Source organism: Lissotriton vulgaris, chromosome 2_1 (genome assembly GCF_964263255.1).
Source record: "Lissotriton vulgaris chromosome 2_1, aLisVul1.2, whole genome shotgun sequence".
NCBI lineage: Eukaryota > Metazoa > Chordata > Amphibia > Caudata > Salamandridae > Lissotriton > Lissotriton vulgaris.
The window spans coordinates 1,968,652,104-1,968,671,552 of NC_141687.1; the positions used below are offsets into that span (position 1 = coordinate 1,968,652,104).

The 19,449-nt window shown below is 43.3% G+C and overlaps 1 protein-coding gene across 1 annotated transcript in view; it reads left to right on the plus strand.

Moving 5' to 3' along the window:
• NGRN (neugrin, neurite outgrowth associated) overlaps positions 1 to 19,449 on the plus strand; it is a 53,477-nt gene that overhangs the window by 3,053 nt on the left and 30,975 nt on the right. Inside the window, exon 2 of the mRNA XM_086958167.1 lies at positions 17,686 to 17,796. Within this exon, the coding sequence (XP_086814293.1) occupies positions 17,686 to 17,796 (111 nt within the window). The remainder of the gene's footprint in view (positions 1 to 17,685; positions 17,797 to 19,449) is intronic.

Here is a 19,449-nt window from a genome sequence, read left to right on the forward strand (position 1 = left end):
CGCACAGACTTACCTGTTATATTAAAAAAAAATTAAAAAAAAATTTTTTTGCCTTGTTTCACTGAATCGGTTGAGTGTTTCTATAATTGTATTTTGCTAACAGAGCGGTGCTCCTTATTTACCTGAGCCGCAGCCAGGTGAGGTGAGGCGCCTTCCCCACAAACATTGGGTGAGTGTTATCATGTCGATTAAAATGTATATACGTGACCACAGGAATAGCGCAACTTTGTGAGTGCATTCTTTGATATATGTTGTGTTTTTCCCTTTTCTTTTTCCTTATCCATATGACTTTCCTAGATTGTGGTGGAGAATCAACACCTGACATTCAGGTGAAATTTTTCCCTTTTATTCTTTTACTTCTTTATCACTTAATCATGCAAGCAGTAGCAACATCTAGGTCCTGATGAATGCATAGGAAACCTTCCGTTTATATGCAGAAACATGTTGACCACTTGCCAGTAGATATTTTGTCAAATCTACTTTTCACTTGTTTTTAGTCTTGGGGGTCTGAGAGAAACTAACAAAGCACTTATTCTACTCAGTTCCACCTAATTTTACTCACTCCCACTCTTTTTCACTGCACTGCTTTCTTTCAGTTGTAATTATCATTTCAACACCATATCGATACCATCCAGCAAAACAAACTACATCGGTCTCCTCACTCGCACAGTCTTCACACTTCACATAGTGTGACTGATCACGTGTACTAACTCCTGGGTAAGGAGGACCCAAATGATGTGATAGTGGTGGTACAGAACGGCAACTGATGGGAAAAATTCCTACCCTGTTTGCATGTTGAGCATATGAGTAGTTGTATGGTTTTCACACATGAACAATACACAATCTAACCTGTAAGTCATATGGTGGTCAGTCTAGAGTAAAAATACTAAGTTGTGACTCCTGGACACCTTTTGTTGTAGTAAGTTAGACAGTAGGGGCATGTGTCCAGTCTAGAATCGTAAAACTAGACCCTCATTTATACAGTGTGTTTTGTGGTGGCTGTCCTGTCCCACATCTCAAGACTCGGCTCCTTGTAAAAGTCTGAATATTATGAAGACAGAAGTAGCCATTGCTATCCTTAGCATACAAGTAAGCATTCCTGATTAGAGTGAGAGACTCATTTTTTAACCTAGACCCTAGACGTGACTTTATCCTAAGAACAGTGGAAACGAATTATAATTAGGTGGCAAAGCAGTCTGTGCAGCAGTTGCCATGGATAGTTACAATTCTGTCTAGTGATGAGATTGAACAAAAAAGTATACTACTCAAGATTCTGCTAGGTGAGCACATTGGTCACAAACTGGAGTCAACCGTGGTTTTGAGTGATTTTATGGTCACCCTTTCATGGTTTGATTGGGAAACTGGAAGTATAGTGGGCCTCCGTTAGTTGTTAAAGATCCTCGTGACTTTCCATGTTATCCAAGATCACAGACAGGAGGTAGAGCAGGCTCATTTGTAGTATTTTCAGCATCAGCAGTATTTTTTAACACAATCCTTGGCAGTTTGTCAACCTTCAGAGTGGTTCTCAGTCTCTTGTGCTGGATGCAGTGTGGTTTGTGTTGTTGGCTTTACTGCTGGGGATAGGCAGGAGCTGTAGTCCATTCGTCCTCTTGTTTCCTCCTCTCCCTTCCTTGTGCTTGATCTGTAGGGAGTTTGCTGGGTTTTCCGTTAATCTCTGCAGTCACTATGTGAAGGATTGGTCCTACCTATCAATGGTGATATGCAAGATAAGTCCTCATATGTTGCCTTCTCTTTAAGCATCCAAGAGGAGACTTAGTCACAGCTTTAGCCAGAGCATACAAATATTCTGCCAAACCGGGAGCTCCAAGAAGGAAAAGGTGCTGATCCAAGGAAGAAGGCCTGGCAACTCTCACTTTTCTCTCTGATAATCTGTGCCTTTCTCCCTTCAAGTGTTTGCTTGTGCCTGGGAACCTCTTTTATGCATGCGCCTAGTCCAGCTTGATGGCAGTCGGGTAAAATGTTGCCTTCCTCATACGAGAGTTGGTGTGAGGATGTTTTTGCTCTTGGGATAAATTGTTGCCAAAATCAGCTCCACTTTGGTGATTATGTCTTCTCAAGATATTAAGCATGCTACTTTTACCTCAGGATACATGGGAGACCTAACTTTATCTAGCAAGGGCTGTTGTCCTCTCAGGCGCAGCAGAAGCCAGCACTGACTTTTTCCCAAGGCATGCGATGTGTTCATCTGTGAAGTGAAAGTGATTGGTCCCCTTAACCTACACCCTGATTACTGGGAAGATAGTCTTTAACGGTAGCACACACACATTGGAACCAAACTGTCCCTTATATGCGGCCCTTTTTTTAACAACACCACGGTGGCCTACATGCAAGCTGAAAATATTATACATTGAGTGATTTCATCATAACAATTTGAATCCGTTTTAGGAGGACTTCATTTTAAAGTTGCAATGGCGGTTGAGTTACAGTAAGTTCTTCTACCGGTTCCCACAGAGGGCTGCCATTACTACTTGAGTGAGATTGCTCTTTAGAAGTAAGTACTCAGCTGTCAAATACAACTGGGGCATTCTATACTTGATAGAGCGCGCAGGTCACCCGGTCACAAGTTTACCAATTTTCCCCACGCACTGGGCCCTGGCGTGAGTACGAGGACTGAGTTTGCGTGAACCGGGTGATTTCTTGCACGCCACTATGAGTAATTCGGGGGGTGACTCTTACACCACTTACTATTCATGTACCTGACTTACCACAGGCACATTACTCCTGACGGATCAGGAGCTAGCAGTGGACAGGTGACAAGTTTCCTAAAGGGAGTAAAACTTTGCATATACCAAGTACATTTATCCACACTTTTACTGTAAATGACCACAGACACCTGATAAGTTTTAAAGATTTATCAAAAGATTTCAGAATGAATATGCCAGAATGATAAGCCAAATACAAAGTAACACATCAATCAATAGAACCAAAGCCACAATATAACTATGGATTAGGGCGAGGACCATTAAAGTAAGTGTGAACACTATGGGGTGAGAATACTAAAACAGAACTATTCACAGTAAGTTATACTAGGGCATGGGACATGAACAGGATCTAAACGTGTATTGTACTAGACTACTTAGCCTATTCTTACTAAGTTCACTGCAACCATGCTAAAAGGGAGGAGAAAAAGTGGAACACACTAATATAATACGACAATTTTATAATACCTACTGGTGGGGAGAGAAGTGGAACAATTCTATACAAACAATTGCATATAATGTGCATTCGAAGGTGATAGAGCAATATCACAGGCAAGAGTGCTTTATTAAGAGGAGGAGAGAGAGAGTTAGGAAGATGTAAACCCACAGATTTATAATTACCTAGATACGATTGAGGACTAACCCTGGCCACGGGTCAGTTTGGGAAGACGGGGACAAGGACCCTCAAGGAATAGAATACCAGAATGCGAGCAGGTACAGCTCACGGACAGTCAGGACAGGATACCCCTCAGGTTTGGGTCAGGACTGGGCTCACCAAGGTACGACCAACACCCACAGCTTCGGATGCAACGCCTGCGTTACCCCTCTCTGCATGTAATCCGCCAGTAACCCCGATTGGGTTTTCGAATTTCCCCAGCAAAGTGCTCCGCCAGCACTTAAGACTATTTCCACCCCTAGGAGTTTGTGGAAAGTATGGACAGAGTGCTCCGCAGCACTCTAGATTGATCACCTGTAGAGTTCGTAGGGTCAGTGACAGGTCTGCTACTCGGACAATTTCTCTATGCTACACTAGGCCAGTTATACGGTTTGGGGACCCCTGGACCACCCACTAATGTTGCAAGTGACAATTTCCCACATGGTGATTGGTCAGGAGAGGTGATTTGGTCATTGTCACCTCCTAGAATTCAGTGTTCACATCATTAATAATAAATTTTGCATACCCGCCCCTTGGGTTCACGTTCCCAGGCATAGGAATACAGAAGACAATACAAGTGCATAGCATATAGCAACAGTGTTGCTTCGGTCAAGGTAGAATTCAGTCTCCTGGAGAGGGTTCCCAGGCGCATCGGGCTTCAGGAGCCAGCTGGCTTGTTTTAGCTTCTGCGCAGTGAGGTTTCTCCCAGGTCACATGGCAGGGTTCAGAGGAGCTTCAGTATGGCGTAGCTCATGTACTCCCCAGCCCCCAGAGACGCGATACATGAAAAGTAAGCGAGAACAAATTAGAATCATACATAAAAATGATCACACTGTATACCGTGATAGATTTTAACACACCCCTTATTTCATAACATCTATAGTATTAAAGTTTAGTGCGAAAAGACAGATAGGCTGAAGCAGCAATGCCAAGCACAGAGCATGGTGAGAAACAAGCGGCCATATTTGCAACAGTGCGCATGAGCAATAAAGTCCCTCCAAAATGCGAGTGCGTCACATCACATGAGTATGACCGACGCATGCGCAGACTGGATTTCTGCAAAGCAGCCATTTCCTTAGTGCAAGCATTGTGAGGATGAAAAGACACACAGGCAAGCCTCTCGGGGACACCCGCGTGTTGGGGAAAATGCTAAATAAATGACGAACAATTGGATTAATATGATTATACATTAGGCGAGGTTCATGAGTGAGAGCAAGTCGCTTTACGTGCGAATCCTTGCTCCATCAATCCCCTCTTTGATGATATTTACTATCATCACTACAAAGGAAACAGATGCCAACTTTCATTCGTCCATATCATGCATCTCAATTTCGATGAACTTATTGTTGAGTTTTCTTTCTGCTTCTCTGAGAGTGGTGATTCTTGGCCTTTTTGTAGATTTTATTCTTTAATTCTTCTAATTCTAACTCATCAATGTTTTTTTTCACCGCTCTTTTATTCACTGCATATTTTCTGCATTTTTGACATTTACAGCAGATGAATATGATCAGTGCAACCACACCTATTCCAGCTATTGGCATCAGTATTTTCCACAGAAGACTTCTACCTAAGTTAGAAAACCAACTACCTATAGAGGAGAGACCTCCAGTCAGTCTCGTCCAGGCACTGTCAACCTCCAATGGTTTGAGTTCTTTTTCCAAATTAGTTATGTTTCTTACATATCTCTTAAGTTCGATACTTTTGTCAGGTATGTAGGTGCAACAATGTTGCGCCTTCAGCATTCTACAGACTCCGCCCTCTTTTGCCAATAAGGTATCAAGAGCAAGGCGATTCTGTAAAACCATTGATCTGATCGCAACCATCTCAGTATTGACCAGCAGGAATCCAGCAGCAGTGTCAGTTGATAACCGATCCACTACCGTAGACAATTTGCAGATTCTGTGAGTATTCAGAACTACCCCCATTCCAGGTATCAGTGCACTAAAGATATCGCCTATAATTTCGCCTACACTTTCTCGCTTTCTACGCGCTAAGCCATTAGTCTCTTCATTGCTTCCAGCAGCATTATTCACATGGTATATTTTCGGGAAGACAATGCCAAAGTAGCAGCTTCCATACCAGTGATCTGGCAATTTGAAATAAGCCTTGTTCCCACATATATAATAAATTCCGGGAAACACAGGTTCTGACCCATTTTTGAAACCCCAACCTCCAATTACCTTGTAATTATGTTCACACTCGCTGGAACCGATGAATACATTGTTATAATAATCTGTCCTTTCTCTATGGAGACAAAGTTTCCCTTTCCGTTCAAAGTCCAGCAACAAAGCAGGATTAGCTTCCCCTTGTGAGGTGTTATCCATGTGCTCTGCCCACCTAGGGACTCTATCCTTTTCGTCATTTGCCTTTTTCTGAAACTTTTCTCTCCTTCTGTCTGCCATTTTTATAAACATCTTTTCCTGCTCTTGCAAAGAACAGGTCAGATTTTCTTGTCTTGCTTCATTTAAGTCTGTCACCTATAGTCAGAAAATATTCTCCCATATATCGGGTAACCTCGCTCCTAACATGTACAAGGTTCAGGTGTCCTCTAATAGGAAGTTCAGAAAAGATTACGTCAGCATTTGAATAGTAGTACTGTAAAGTGCTTCTATAAAACAAGCTTGCTAATATACTACAGGAAATTCCGTATGTTAGTGGTAGGTGGTGATATGTCACACCTTCAGCTACAGAAGTGGGTAGCTTCATGCAGACATAGCAATCTTCTATTTCCATAGCTTCTACGTAATGCACTAAAAGGTTAGCAAAAACATTTAAATGTGTCCGGTTTCTCATCTTGTGAAAATGCAGTTCGCCCTCATCTGATGCTTCTAAATTTTGTCGTGTGTGTCTCAGACCACCTGGGTTGTCACGTCGTTCTAAGCGTCGTGGTGTTTCTACAGTCTGTCCAACGTGTGGGTCTACCACTTCAGGTTCAGTAGCGGAGAGGTTAGGATCTTTACTGATCATAAAAGGAATAAAAACTGTTAGTCCTATCCACATCACTATCAACATAGCTACACTACATAAGCATATTTTACAGCACGATTTGCAACACCCAAATCTGGATCTTCCAGCTACGCTTGAATCAGACATTTTAGCTTACAGGTGGCTTTTGCAACCCCTCTTTGTCTCCTTACACCAAGGTTTCATTCGGTTCTGTCTCAAGGAGGGTCTTCGTCAGAACTCCGATCAGTACCAGACTCTTCGTCACTTTTGCCACTGTGATTGGCCTCATCAATTTCTTCCAACACCAAATATGTCCATTCAGGGCTCCGATACAGTCTGTTCTGTTTCTTCACTCTGTCGCTCTTTCTCAGAGACTTGCCTCAGGCTGCTTTTCTTTCACTTTCAGCCCTCTTTCGGTCTTTGTTTTTCTTCGACTGTTTTTATTCGGAGTCTTAGCCTTTTGACGTGTCTGGGTGTACTTTTGCTTCTATGACTTTCAGTGGTCGAGGACACTTGGCCTTCCTCGTGCACTCTTTTTATGCGTTCTTTGGGTTTGACAGTCTATTTCCCTTCCTGTCTGACTAGTTCCAGGTCTTTCATCTATTTCTTCTGCCTGGTCCTCAAGCTGGCCCTGTTCCGGTTCACTTTGTATGTTTTCTTTGCTTTCTGGTGAACTGGTTTCTGATTCCTGAACACGTTCATCTATTTCTATCTGCTCTGGTTCATGCACTTCGTTCCCTTCATCTTCTTCTGCATGAACTTCAACTTTGACCACTATCTGTCCCTTTCCAGACTCCGGTGTTTCGGGTGGAGTGTCGATGTCTTGATCTGTCCCTACTTGGCCTATTTCCTGATCAGGTGTGATGTGAGTTTCGCTGACCTGATCTTCGTCCTCTAGTTCTGTCTCACCTGGACTATCCCACTCACTGTCTAGGTAGGAATATTTCCTGGTTCGTATTGGATCAAGAACCTGGTCGTCGGCAGGGTACCAATCAACGTCTCGACTTGTGCTCGGCAGTTCGATGTCAGCGAGATCCGGACTCTCTTCGGGAGTCTCCTCAGCGGTGCTGCCTTCAGCTTCAGTCGCGTTTTCTCCGGTTACCCGCTTTGTGTGGCTGGTATGGATCCACTTCGGTACACCAGCACACTTTACAGCAGTAGTGGTGACAAGGATCACTTGTCTTGGCTTTCCCCACTTTGGTCCAAGGCAACTCTTCCGGGTGTGTTTCTTTAACACCACCCAATCACCTGGTTGTAGCTTATGTGCTGGAGTCTTGGGCCAGTCGTCAGCTGTCTCTCCAATCTGGTGGGAGAGAGAACGCACTTGGTCACCCAGTTGCTTGCAGTATTCTAGCACCAAATCATCAGTAATGCTTAGCAGTTTGTGTCCAAGTACCCATGCTTGTCGCATCACTCTCCCCATTAGCACCTCATGGGGGCTCAGGCCTGTTTTTCGATTCGGAATACTTCTCAGACTCATCAGCACAAGGGGCAAAGCTTCTGTCCAGTTCATTTTGGTGGAATCACACATCTTCGCCAATCTGGACTTGATCGTGCCATTTATCTGCTCAACCACCCCAGACGCCTCGGGATGGTAGGCACAGTGCAGTCTTTGCTTCATTTTAAAGGCCCTACAGAGTTCTTCTAGGACCTCGTTGGCAAAATGCCCACCTTGGTCTGTTTCAATCGTCTCAGGAATTCCATACCTAGGTATCAACTCCCTGAGTAATAATTTGGCTACAGTCAGGGCATCATTTTTCTTTGCTGGGTAAGCTTCCACCCACCGGGAAAACAGGCACACTATGACCAGGACATACCTATATCCCTTACATCTGGGCATTGTTATAAAGTCCGCCTGCATCCTGACAAAGGGACCTACTGCCTTTCCGATGGTACTTTGTTCTACTACAGTCCTCTTTCCTGCATTGAATTGCTGACACACTAGGCACCTCTGACAAAGCCTTTCCGCTTGGTTCCTGAACTTTGAATTATAGAACACTTTGTCAAACACACGACACATTGCGTCTCTTCCCATAAGTGTTGGTTCATGTATCATTCGGATCATGGGATCTATCAGGCTGTCGGGCAGTACAGGTACCCCAGTCGAGCTTACCACCACACCATCATTCCTTATGCTGCATTCATCCGCCCTCCATCTGCCTTTCTCTTCCCTGTCTGTTGCCTGTTGTAAGTCTCTCAATTCTTCCCACGTTGACACATTCTCAAACAACATCAGTTGGCAGCTGTGTCCACCCCATAACCCAATTTGGAGGGACATTTGGTGTCGGGCACAAAACTGTGCGATTTGGTCAGCGTATCTGTTTCCGGCTGTCACATCATCATTTCCTGATCTGTGAGCCGCACACTTGACCATAGCCAATTCTTTGGGCAATTTAATAGCTTCCAGTAATTCTTGTACCACCTTTCCATTTCTGATAGGGGTACCTGAGGAAGTCATGAATTCTCTTTGTAACCATAGTTGGCCGAAGTCATGAACAACCCCATAACAGTACTGGCTGTCGGTGTAAACAGTTATTCTTTTGTTTTTACCCCTCCTACAGGCTCTTGTCAATGCGATGAGCTCTGCTACTTGTGCAGATTTCACCTCGCATAGGTAAGCGGCTTCTATGGTGTTTGTCAATGTGACTACAGCATAGGCAGCACACAGACCTCCACTCTCATGTCTTAAACATGAGCCGTCCACAAAGATTGTAAGATCCCCATCAAGCAAGGCTACTTCTCGGATGTCAGGACGGGGCTTAGTGCTGAATTCTGTTAGATCAATACAGTTATGTTCCATTTCATCCTCGGCGTCTACATCCAGAGGAACAGGTAACAGAGTTGCAGGGTTTAAGATATTGCACCGAGAAATGGTTACATTCTCAGCACCAATCAAAATTCTCTCATACTTAGTCAGCCGACTAGGTGTGAGATACTGAGTCTTGGTTCTTGTCAGTAGAATTACAACAGAATGTGGAACATATACGGTGACAGGATGTCCCATGACAATATTCTCACTCTGTTCTAGACTGACGCAAGTAGCAGCTACTGCCTTCAGGCATCCGGGTAATCCAGCAGCCACTGGATCCAGAGTGGCCGAGAAGTAGGCCACTGGACGCCTGACCAGCCCATGCTCCTGGGTCAGGACTGAGAGCGCACAATTTTCTCTTGTATCACAGAACAGTTCAAAGTGCTTGGAATAGTCAAGCATACCCAATGCAGGAGCGGTACATAGACAATTTCGCAATGTTACCCAAGCGGACATGCTTTCACTGTCCCAACTGACTGGGTCTTCTACTCCTTTCTTGGTCATTTTTATCAAAGGTTTGGCTAGAGTTGCGAATCCCACAATCCACTGCCTGCAGTACCCCACAACTCCTAGAAACATCCTCACCTCTTTCTGAGTTCGGGGTAGGTCCATTGCTTTAATTATCTTGATCCTTTCTGTGGTGACTTTTCGGATCCCTTTCTCTATCTGGTGCCCCAGATATTTTACTGAGTTTTTACAGAACTGTAATTTGTCAGGGGATACTTTATGTCCTCCCCTTCCTAGGTGATTCAGCAAGGCGATGGTGTCGGTGACACAGTCAGTTTGAGTCTTAGATGCCACCAAAAGGTCATCTATGTACTGTACCAAAACGGACTCTCTGGGCAGCACTAGGGATTCAAGGCATTTCTTTAGGATCTGATTGAAAATCGATGGACTTTCAGTGTACCCTTGAGGGACACGATTCCAGACATAGATATGGATGTCAAATTCAAAACTAAAAAGGAACTTACTTTCTGGGTGCAATGGGATGGAAAAGAATGCATGGCACAAGTCAATGGCAGTGAACCATTCCGCATTCCAAGGAATCTGATATAGGATCACTGCAGGGTTGGGCACAATGGGACAGCAAGGTACAACAATTTGGTTTACCTTGCCTAGGTCCTGCACTACTCTGTACTTTCCACTAGTCTTTTTAATCCCAATGATGGGTGAATTGCAGGGACTGCTCATTACTTCCTGTATGATGTCTGCTTCGAGCAATCTGTTAATTTCAACTGCGACTCCTGCTTTTACTTCTGCAATCATTTTGTACTGTCTTGTTCTGGGGTATACAGCATTTGTTTTTATTGTTATTTTAACTGGGTCCACATTTGCCATTAAGCCTACATCTTTTCCCGTGAAATCCCATACTTCAGGTACCACTCTTAACTGGAGCTCTTCAGGTAAGTCTTCAACGGACAAGGGTCTAATATCAGAGTCAGGTCTTACTAACATCAGTTTGTACAAGCCATCTTCATCGGGGGTCTGAATTTCGACACCTTTTGGTGTGCAAAAGATGGTACAGTTCATTTTGCACAACAAATCGCGTCCTAGCAGGTTTACCGGACTGGAATCACAGACCACAAACCTGTGCATTTCTTTAAAATTTCCTATGGATATCTCCATTGGTTCGGTTACTGGAGTACTGATTATTTGATTGGAGACACCCACTACTTGGATTGCTTCTCCCGAGAGGGGTAGGTTAGGAACATCCACTGTTCTCACAGTGGACCGGGTAGCACCAGTGTCCAACAGAAAGGTGACGTCTTTTCCCTCTACCTTTCCTTCAATGTATGGTCCAGTCTGGTCTACCGGTAAGGAGGCGCCAAGCACGCACTCCTTATCCTCCCCCCCTCAGGCCCCGTCAATCTTGTTCATCACAGAGGAACGTATCGTTTAACAAGTACTGCGGAATTGCTGCATTTCTCTCATTCTCTCCTTCCCATATTTCCGCCCTTTCATTCTGCTGACCCTGATTCTTATAATTCTGTCTAGGAGCGCGAGGTACAGGAGGTAGCTTTACCTGTTGCTGGTTCTTTCTCGTCCCCTCTTTCTGCACCTGTGGATTTAAACCATTTATAGGGGCATTACCGGCCTGTAGGTGTGGACACTCGTCTCTCCAATGCCCTATCTGGCCACACCCGTGGCAGGGGAATTTCTTCATAGCCTCTTCCCGACTCCTTTTTACCCGGGGCTTCCCTCCTCCCCCAGCGTTGGTATTCTGGGCATTATTATTAGAATTCAATTTACTTAACTGTTTTTCTTGCTGTTCAGCCAATTTCACTTGTGCCCACATCACTTTCTCCTTGAGGGCTTTCTTTTTATTCTCTATTTCATCTTCGCAGTACTTGGCGTACTTTAGGACATCATCTATGGGCTTTCCCTGCCAACTGATTTTATTGTCTCGAATCCATTGTGATATTTCAGGCCTTAATCCTAGCACGAATCTGTAACTGAAATGGGTCATGTCTTTCATGTCCACATTATCGATCCCACTGTAAGTTTTGAACACTTGTAGCAACCTTCCATAAAAGGAGTGGACAGTTTCGTCGCGCTCTTGGGTAGTTCTATCTATCTGGGTCCAATCTGTTTCTTTTGCGGGCACCTTTTTCTTGAGGTATTGTATGACTTGATCATACTTCCTCATTACTTCGGGTGAGGGAGCTCCGGTTTTGGGGTCTCTCACATACTCATCATTAGGCCAATCAATTTCAATTTTACACTCGGTCCATAAGTCTACAGGCACCACAATGTCGAAAAACCCATCCAGGTCTTTTAAAAGGCATTTCTGAACCTTTATGAAGCGTTCGACCTGTCTGTACCAATCAACTGGTTTTTCCCGTAACTTTGGAAAGTCATTTGTAAATGACACACTATCCTGTCGGGACCAAGGAACATGGACGTATTTTCCCCCCGGGACCTCCCTCATGGGACACAATTTTTCTGCGGGACTTACTTCTTTGAGCACATATTCTGACGTTTGAGACTTAGCCCTACTGTCTTCCTTTTTCTTTGCCGACCGGGTTCTCCATTTTCCCACATCCCCCCATTTCTGTAGGAGTTTCAGTAATTCTTTTATCTGGATCTGTTTCCCTACCACATTCAAGCTCTCTAAATCTTTGTCTGAAAAATCTACTCTGTAGGGTTTCTGAAGGATTTTGGAGCGACTGACATCGATTCCCATTTCTGCGGCAGTGTCCATTAATCTTTCATGGAGCAATCTAGCGTTCCGGGTAAGATTTTTGCTGATGAACAGTAATTGTTCTTCGCTAAAGGAGTTTAATCTTTCTAATCCTACATTTCCAGCCATTAACTTCTCTATTTCTATCCTTAATTTATAGATTTCTAATTGTTTGGGTTGGGGAGTGGTCTCTTTTTCTAACTCATTGGTCCATCTGTCCAATTCTTCGGGAGATACTACTGTGGCACTCCTAACCCCTGATGTGCTTTCAATCTGCACTTCTTTTGCCCTACTCTGACTTCTTGGACCTGGCATGCTCGCTCTAGATTCCCTAATGGGCATATCCATCAGGACCACTGACTCGCACTCACTTTCTTGATCATCATCTATGAGCACTTCTTTTCTCGGTAGTGGAATGCTAGGAGTTGGCATGTTTGGGGTCATGACAGGAGGACGAGGACTAGCTAGTCTATCCCCGTAAAGAGGAATAGCAGGCCCAATAGTTACTGGGATGGTCAGGGAATCTGGATGGGGATGTATCTGGGCTATGGTCCGAACCAAATCCTCTCGCTGTCTAGCTAGAGCTTCCTTCTCTCGCTCTCGTAAAGCCTTTTCTGCAGAATTGTCATGCAACACTTGCGGTACCAAGGGAGGGTAAATACTTGGGGCAGTCGGAGTAACCAACCGAGGTGGATCTTCTCCAAACGGGCGGTAATTTGGGACCGTGGAGCTAGGTTTACAAAACCCATCTCCCTCGCTGGTCTTACTATCCGTTCCTGTTCCATCTGTCTCACTATCCCTCCGACATCTCGGATATCTAGAAAACGGGTTTGGTGAACTCAGGGGCTCTGATTCGGCAACATAGGGAGGGGGGTTTTTCATCAATAAATCCTCTAGGTGCTCATCTTCAGAGTCCCCCCCCCCCCCCCCCCCAGCCATTAAGTGATGAGTCTTCTCTTTGCACTTCCCTTTCTTTTGTTCTAATACCCCCATCATTGGAAACAACCCCTCCACCATCATGCTTTGTCTCCAATGTTTCATTTTCTGCTCTTTGGTTTCTCTATGGAACCTCGGGTACCACTTGCTCACTCCCTTGTCCATCCGGGGTCTATCTCTTTCCACAGCCTCAATTTCCCATTCTTCTAAGGCTACATACTGGGTTAATCTGGGTCTGGGATGTAGTTCATTCATGCGGGTCCTCAAATTAAACAGGATTCTGCCATTAAACGTACCATCAATAGGAAATGCTAGAATCCCATCATCTGCAGTATACTTTGCCCAATTCTCTAGCCATACACAGGTATGATACCCTTTTTCGAACATCATGAAGGAAGCAGGTGTATTCGGGGGAGGGATGATCACCCCCTCCCTTGTTCTAATGGGCTTGTCTGTTTTAAAAAAGTTCTTTACTTTATCGGCAAATGACATTTTTCTTTTTACTCCATACATCATGTGCGGTCTACCTCGTAATATCTGTTCCTTATAGAAGCCAAAGTTTTGTGGATTAGGTAAGAACTCCGGATACCACATACACCTTTCTATACCTCTCTCAAGCTCCTGTTGATTAATTTTGTTTACCTTTGAGCTTCCAATGCTAGTGCGACTTTTATTCCTTTAGCAACCAATCAACACTGGGATTGCGAAAATCCTTGTCCAATGGGTGCGCGGCCTTTTCGCGAGACGAGGTCTCACGCTCCGGCACTCACCCCTCCCTTACAATTTCAGCTTCACTACACACCCGCTGTCTTGACCAATACCAGCGCGGCACGGAGTGACGTCAGAGCAGTCTTCCGACCGACTCCCTCCTTCACAAGGTAACGGAAACTTTTAACTTTTCCTAAAGTGCGAATGCAAATCTTAGTTAACAACACACAACGTCTGCCACTGTGTTTGAGTGTTCTAAACAAGTAGAAACATTTTCTTTCACTACTAGTAAACCACTTCTGTCTACTTTTCATTCACTCCGGATAGACTTCTTTGCCTAACCCTTCACACGAGCAATATAGAACCTGTTACTCCTCTGACTCATCCACTTCTTTCCGGGATATATACTAAGTCAGAATTTCACCAGCGGACTATTTTACTTACCATTCAAGCCTCGGAGACCCTATTACTCCTCCCGTATGTGACCCTTACTAGGTGATATCACAATGGAAGTTTTATAACGGACTCGTAGCTATCACTTATGCAGATGCAAGAAGGTCCTAATTAGTGCTTCCAGGTATTCCTAACCCTGCACTAATGACTCACAACAAGTGACTTTTCCAGCTAACCGGATTCTGCTCACCGTTAGCTATATACCTCCCCGGGGATTCGGACTACACTGAACACTTACAAACAATTTCTTTGTTAATATTACATATAACACTTATAGCAGAAATGCAAAATCATTTACATACATATACAAATCCTTAAACAGTTGCACAGTATAAAATTAATGCAATAGAAATTTCAGCAGCACATTTTAATTTCACGGTTTGTTTATCAACTATCCTGTCTACCTATCTTAACTAGTCCTAACCATAGCTCTGCTTACCAGAAAATTAACGGTAGCACACACACATTGGAACCAAACTGTCCCTTATATGCGGCCCTTTTTTTAACCACACCACGGTGGCCTACATGCAAGCTGAAAATATTATACATTGAGTGATTTCATCATAACAATTTGAATCCGTTTTAGGAGGACTTCATTTTAAAGTTGCAATGGCGGTTGAGTTACAGTAAGTTCTTCTACCGGTTCCCACCGAGGGCTGCCATTACTACTTGAGTGAGATTGCTCTTTAGAAGTAAGTACTCAGCTGTCAAATACAACTGGGGCATTCTATACTCTCTGGTATTCCTCTAGCCAAACAATCCCAGATTACACTGACCTTCCCCATCCAACTTTGTCACTCTTCTCCCATCAATGTATGCCAAGATGATGTCTTCAAATTGCACTTCTCTGCCCTGATATCTCATTCCATGCCCAATTGTTTCAAATGAAACAGACCCTAATTAAATAAGACAACATGTCCAAGGGGACAGTAACGGGCCACTCCCCCTTCTGGACTTTGTTGGGGAGCCTCAAATCCAAGCACATTCTAACAGCCCTATAGTTTGAGATTTTTTGGAGGACTGCAATTGGTGTTATTGAGGGGATAGAACCTTTGACTTTCAGTAATCCCCACTGGCTCCATCTTTTCTAGCACAGCCTCAACTTTGGCTCGTGTTTAGAACTGCATTCAACAATGTTATTGTTGAGCTATTGTCTATGGCAGCAACATGGAGGTTCTCTTCTGTAAGCCATCCTGTTCTATTGAAGATGCAATGGTATTCATCGAAGATTTGTTTTGATTGACATAAGCACATTTCGGGGCACACTGAATCATTTCAAATACCTCCGGCATGTACTAGCTAAGAGGCATACTAGTGCTTATTTCAGTGGCCAATATTGTAGCATTAACTTGGATGTATCCATAGTACACTTGGGAAACGTCCCGATCAACAGCTGCAGTGCAGCACCTCAGTATGGAAATAAATGTGCTTGTTTTGTGAAACTGCCCTCCTGACATGACATTGACAGACTCGTCAGTGTCAATGAGCATAGTTGGCTTGAGATGTGACTGGCGGTTTTTAATGTCTGTTTCTGCAATAGTAGCACAAGATCCTCTTCAATTCCATTCTTTGAGCACCTAGAAATGCTTTGATTTATCACCGCTCCTCATTTCTCGTTCTCTGGCATCCCATGCTCTGGTTATATTAAGGCTGTTTTATGGTTAATCACAGACTGATTCCCATATGGTGGACGATTCCTCAAGTATATTTAGTCATTCCCATTTCTTTGTCCAGACTTATTCTTTACTCCGGTCACCAACCAGTCAACGGCATCCAAAGTCAGGACATTTTCCATCTCCTGAATGACTAGAAAAAGCAGCTTATAAAGCCTCTCTGTCGAAGACCATTGTGGAATACAAAATATTTAAGCTTCGGGTTTCTGAAGCACCTCAAGTTTGCAAATGACCACCCATTGGTATTAAATGTGTTACTTCAGCATTCAGGCTTAGCAGGGTGTGAGATGCAAGCATGGATGCAGGCCTGGTCATGTTTTGATAGAACTACAGGAGTAGGCCTGGAACAGTGGTTTGAGTGCGGGTGATGCTTGTGGTCAGTTACAGACCTGGATTATGAGACTCACTTGGAACATGTGGGTAGGTATCAGGGCTGTGGAATTTAATAAAACTATCTACTTGTCCTCGGGCAGGTTGCTTCATATATCTGCTTGTCTTGTAACAAATTCCACATGTACCTTTTGTGCCATGTAATGTGGCAACAAATTATAGTGGCAATATCATTAATCTTTTCCCATACTGAGAAAGGTTGGAAATTTACTCCCGAAAAGGGCAGATGTAAACTTCTTCCAGGGCAGGTAAAAAGTGGTTTGTGGGAAAGTGAACTTATTGAAACTGGTTGCACTGATTTTCCAATGTGACTATTTTTGGGAAATACTAGCATACATCAACACATTTTACTAAATGATGCTGCAATGAAATGTTGCCTAAAATGTTACAATAGTTTAGCGGAACGTTTTTTTTCCTACTTACATTTTTTTGTGAACATTTTATTTTGAAAGCAAAGAATCATCAATCTTTGCTTTCAAGCTTCTGCAAATATTTGCGTCTAATCAGAGAGCATTTTGGGAGCATTATACATAGCCTCATATTGCTAAACACTGAAAACGTATGTACACATTTTTATACTGGAACCACTGCCAGAGTGCAGTCTGAGCTTACAACATTTTGAGTTGGAGATTAGCAGGAGGATGCAGAATCGACAAGTTTTAATTGTGATATAATTTACTTGCTAGTAGTCAAGGACGTTCTTGGCTAAAAGGAACGGGGTTCATACACGGAAGATCTGAAAAGTCCCCACCCACTAATTGCCATTCAGTGCTACCACCTTTGCTGTGAATCTACAACTTTTTAAATGTACTCCTCCTACACCCTTCGTATCACTTAGTACAACTTAAGAAACTCATGTGAGACATGTAAATGGTATGATGTTTGTAATTTACAGAACTTTTATTTATTGCTTCTAGTATTCTAAATCCTGTTCGTAACTTAATTGTCCCACCTCACAACTGTATTTGAACTAGTATTGCACGATTTGGGACAGACTACCAACTTCTGCAGGTCCCTGTGTGTTTGCCAGACTCTGGTGGGAACCAAGACTCCTGTCCTGGCAGGCTCTGTTGTAAAGAGACTCCAAAAAGTCAAGATCCTAAGAGATTCTGTTTTGTTTCAGGGTGCAGAGGTGTAGCTCAGTGGAAATTCTAGAATAGGCATTTTTAGTATCAGAATTTATGGATCTCTTTTGTTGTATTTTTGATATTTAGGCTGTTGAAGCGACAAAAGCGGGCAATTCTGTTCCAGAAAATGAAGCATGAGATGGAGCCTCGTGTGCCAACTGAAAGAACTCTCACCTGGGAGGCCATTGAGCAGATCAGGTAAGAGATGTTAAAGCCTATCAAACGTGGGTGGTTTTGAAGTGTCCATCTACTCTGAACACCTCTGTCACACTACCAACTGTCAGTAGGCCTTCTTGAAGAGTATTTAAACCAGTGGTTCTTTAACCTTTTGACTTCTGGGGACCCACACTTATTCATTGTTGGAACCTGGGGACCCCCAATCAGTCATATTGGAATCCGGGGACTCCTACTGAGTGATTACAGAAAGCAAAGACGCTAAGCCATTTCTTTGTAATTGAGAACTGTGATGCAAACAAAGATTTAAAGACTAGCAAAACAAATCCGAAAACTTTACTTAGGGAGGTGCAAATGACAAATATTTACAGAAACTCTATTTCTAAACATTATTGTTTTTACACTATATAGTTTTATCAGTAAAACCGCATGTCAGAGGGAAATTTCGTGGCCATTTCATTGTAAAATCTGCTGATTCCAAATGACAGTGTACTACCACTTCATTTTTTAACTGTGTATTTCTTAAGTGATAGGATTTTAAACATGATTGAAGAAACATGCCTACCACAGCCCTGATTAGTTATTGAACTAAGTGGCAAGTTGGGGGTCATGTGTATCCTATATGTGGCCAGATTGGTATTGTAAATATAACAAAAGTTTAGCGGACATGCTTGATTTGCATATTTGAAGGTGTTCTCATGTCTGATAAAGAAGAAAATGGTGGCTCAATTAACTTAAATATTTTCTAGGAGCACATCATTTGAAACCAGGTTATAGTCTAGAAAATTACAGAGGTCATATTTATGATATTTTTTTTTTTAGGCCTGGTATGTCACTTCATAGTTTTTTTGTGGAAATTGGTATTGAGAATACAAACACCTAGGACAAACATATCAAAATCATAAACAACTTCCTACTTCAAAATATACAATAAAAAAATATCAAATACGCAGCACAAAAACAATGAAATGCAAAATGATACCAAACAATTGAAATACAGCAACGAATCACACAAAATATAAATCACATAAAGCAATTACCACAATATACCCAGATGAAGAAAAGAGACTGAGTGAGTTCCAGTATTTGAAGTGCGAGTTACACTGGCCTGTGACACAGTACGGCACACCTGGTGTCTGTGGTGCATCACTCCTGCATGCGTAAACATTAGTAGGGGGAAATACAGGACCAGGTGAGTGACATAGGCAGCTAGTATGCTGGACATTCAATGGCTTGGGAGGCCGTCTGGGTAGTAGCAGCCTGCGAAGCAAGTAATGTTTGCTGCAAGTGCGTGCGATAAACACACCAGTTGTCTCGGGGTCTGGACGTTGGGGGCTGAAGCGTAGCGTATATTTCAGATTGGACGCTTCAATATGCCAGGCTACAAAGTCAGGCAGATTTAGTTAGTCGAGCCCTTGCCCCCCATAAGGCAGCAATCTCACGTTTGGCCAAAAGTAACGCTATGGCCGTAAAGTGCCTATAACAAAGTTTAATGCGAGTAACCAATCCTAACAGACCCATTTCAGGGGAGGGTACCAGAGGAGTGTCTATAAATTGCGCCAGCGTTGCAAAGATCTCTTGCCAGTAAGCCGAAATTGGAGGGCAAGTCCAGGACATATGTGTAAAAACAGCATCTAAAATATTACACTTGGGGCAATTTGTGGGTGTAGTAGGGTC